The sequence below is a fragment of the Grammomys surdaster genome, unplaced genomic scaffold (genome assembly GCF_004785775.1).
Source record: "Grammomys surdaster isolate TR1022 unplaced genomic scaffold, NIH_TR_1.0 129, whole genome shotgun sequence".
Classification (NCBI taxonomy): Eukaryota; Metazoa; Chordata; class Mammalia; order Rodentia; family Muridae; genus Grammomys; species Grammomys surdaster.
Window position 1 is genome coordinate 4,161,669 of NW_021604587.1, and position 3,247 is coordinate 4,164,915.

The window sequence follows — 3,247 nt, forward strand, 5'->3', positions numbered from 1 at the left end:
GGAGACAAAAGTCACCTGATATAGCAAATCACTATCTCCCCATGTTATGCCCTTTTCCACTTTGCAATACAACAGAAAAGCCCCTATTGATGGTAATGATATTCCACTACCAATGTTCTTGGAATTCCCAGCCTTTGAAACCATAAGTCAAACCTCTTTTTTGAATAAAGTATTCAATCTAGGGTGTTCTATTATAGCAGCACAAAATAGACTAAGAAGACAAACCTTGGGTTTGATCATAAAAAATAACTTTCATGTGAGTCTCAGAGTGCCTATATGGCACATATTTAAAGGCCTGCCCAGACCATCTGTGAGCCAATGAGATGCACATACTCACAAGGAGACCAAATAAGCTACAGCTGGCTTCATATCAATCCTAGAAATCATGTGATAAAAGCTACCAGGACCCCTGCATGAACTTTGATTATTAAAACGTTCAATGCACAAACTCCTGATAACATTAAATTCTTTAGAAATGTTTCAAAGAGAACTATGCAGCCTGTTTTCAGCATCTCATGGTCTTGCATAGAACAATGACGATCAATACCAAAAGCTTTCTACGAAACAAAGGAGGGCAGAAATTCTATGAGGATGACCCCATCAACTGCAAACATAGCAGAAATGTACATCTTCCCCAACCCATACCCATTGAGCAGAAACTGAGGTTTCCATCACCTGGACTTGAACTATTAAGAGTCCAGACAGTTCTGCTACATGATATGTCCTAAGAACTACTGATCTTGACTATCTTTCAGGCCCTTCAACTTCCCTGGCATTGAATCTGTCAAAGGTTACACTACATCAAGAATGCCAGCCCTCAATTGCTGGGTCCCATGCACAGAACATATATACATAAGTATATGTATAGACAATTACCAGTACTCAAGTCCAAACATCAGAACCACCCATCCAGCTCCATGTGGCCCTCGCCTTGACATATGAAAGTGTAAACCCAGCTAAGACAATGAAAGGACAAAGGTTATAGGTGTTGCACTCCAACACTTTTTACTATCCCAGATCCCAGCAAATGTACACATCAGCAGGAAATTAATCGAACTTGAATAGGAAGAATTTGAGTAAAAATATTGGCTATTTTTTTCTTTAATCTTCAGTTAAGGCATGATTGCTACTCAACATTATAATAAGCCAGAAGTCTTGATTTTTCCTGGGTATTCCCACATGCTTAAAATTTAGCCCACTCTCTGAAGATCCTCTCCAGCTTCTGGCTAAGGAGAACTTTGCCTCTCACTTTAAACTTGCCAGCCAGGAAAGCCTTCTGTGGGTTCATCTTACCCACAACTAACTCCGTGAAGACAGAGTCAGGAATGATGAAGACGGTGTCTGCAGGAAGCCGGGCTGATCCCAGGTACATGTCCCCTGAACCATTCTTGAGGTCAATGGTCCACTGCAGAATGGTCTTCCCATCTTTGGTGATGTCAAGCTGAAAGATGGCATTCACTTTCTTTACGAGTTGGGCTCCTACTTCTTTGATGTGTTGGCTAATGTCCTCAAATACTGAAAAGCTCTGAAAGTCGGACAGTTCTAGAGCCTGTGGCAGTGCCGACTCTGTGGCCGATCCCAGAGCCAGAGAATGGCAAGTCTGAGGCCTATCCCCTGCTTTAATCTTGGCTTGAGGATCAGTTCTCTTCCACATCTTACTATGGTCCTCTTGACCTTGCCATCTGGTCTGTGAGTGGCTGTGGCCACATTAATGACGACGGGTCAGATTGTGACATCAAAGGCAAGGCTCAGGCCTCAGGCTGAGGCTGGTGTGTGTGCTGCAATCTCATTGGCCAAATAAATCCTAAAATATGACATAGGGTGGAGGCTCAGACAAGCTATTGTGAGGCAGAAATATGCCACACCCTGCCCCCCCACACACATTCCCACTACCATACCAGACCAACTAGAACTCCTGGTGCCACAAGGCCAAAGGTCTGAACCCTTCTTTGGAGATCAGAGAACCTGGCCCCAGAATGTTCATTGGTGACATGACAACTCTATCTTTCCAAATCAGGCTTCCTCAGGTTTCAGAACTGTCTGAAGGAACAGTTATTTTGATTTCTTTAAAAGTACATAATTCCTAAGTCACAAATCCTGGTGGTAGATTTGGGTTTATCAGCTCACTAGCAGAGGGGAAATCAGAAGAAAAAAAGAGAGAAAAGCAAAGATGGAAAGGTATCCCTCCCTAAGCAGAAGACACCCCTGACCTCATGTGGTAATTATATCACAGCCCCTGCTCTGAGCCATGGGGGATGAATCCTAAGCCAAGTGCAGTGGTGCCCGCCTTTAATCCCAGCACTTGAGAGGCAGAGGCAGGTGGATCTCTTGTGAGTTCAAGAACAGCTTAGTCTACAGAGTGAGTTCCAGGACACCCACAGCTGTTACTAAGAGAAACCCTGTCTTGAAAACCCAAAATATAACAATGATGATGATGATGAATAATTATAATAATTCTAAGTATTCTCCATGCGCTAGCACAGCAGACTTCATTTTCATTACAACCTCTGAGGCACTCCTTTATCCCTGTTGAATAGGTTTTAAAAACTTGGGGAAGTTAGTAAATAGAAAGCTAAGCTAGCTGGTAAATACTATGGCCAGGTTTAAACAGAGGCATAATGACTATAGAATTCTATTTTTTTAAATGCCTGTATATCCTGCATCCAGCTTCCCCAAATGTCAGCATCTCATATAACTGCGGCATGAGGATCCAATCTAAGAAATCAACATTGAGATTTTCTTGATGTTGCTAACTGAGCTAGAACCAATATTTGAGTTTTGCCTATTGGTCCACTAATAACCATATGTTATTATGATCCAGAGCCCAGATACTGGCCCAGGATTCGATATTGATTTTGGTTGTGTGAGTTTCTAGCTCTCTGAAGCCTGTAGCAATTCTTCAGTCTTGTCTGTCACGACTTTGACACATTAGAGAAGTACCTGCCAATTGTCCCACAAAGTGTCTTTGTTTGAGACCTGTCTAATGTGTCTCATTGGTTGAGCTTTGACATCTTCTTGGTTGCTCAATTTTAATCCATAGGTGATTTTGTGTCTTCCCCATGCAACATAGCAGATGAACATGATGTTATGTCTTTTTTTCTTCAGGCATTTACCTTGACTGGTTAAAAATGTTGCTATTGCCCTTCCGCCCCTGCCTGGTCCTCTGGGCTGGAGCAGACACAGAGTCGGTCTGCTCCTGTCCTGTTGAGAAACGGAATCCTGAGTCATCCAGGAGCCACTGCACTCA

The 3,247-nt window shown here is 42.8% G+C and overlaps 1 protein-coding gene across 1 annotated transcript; it reads right to left on the minus strand.

The window, feature by feature from the left end:
* Positions 1-988: 988 nt before the first annotated feature.
* On the minus strand, positions 989-1,726 carry Scp2d1 (SCP2 sterol binding domain containing 1). Its single transcript, XM_028754023.1, has one exon. The coding sequence runs from the start codon at positions 1,652-1,654 to the stop codon at positions 1,184-1,186; it is 471 nt and encodes a 156-aa protein (XP_028609856.1). The 5' UTR covers positions 1,655-1,726; the 3' UTR covers positions 989-1,183.
* Positions 1,727-3,247: the final 1,521 nt, after the last annotated feature.

Excerpts from the sequence above, each read along its gene's own strand:
- Scp2d1 (XM_028754023.1), bottom strand. The coding sequence starts at position 1,654 with ATGTGGAAGAGAACTGATCCTCAAGCCAAGATTAAAGCAGGGGATAGG.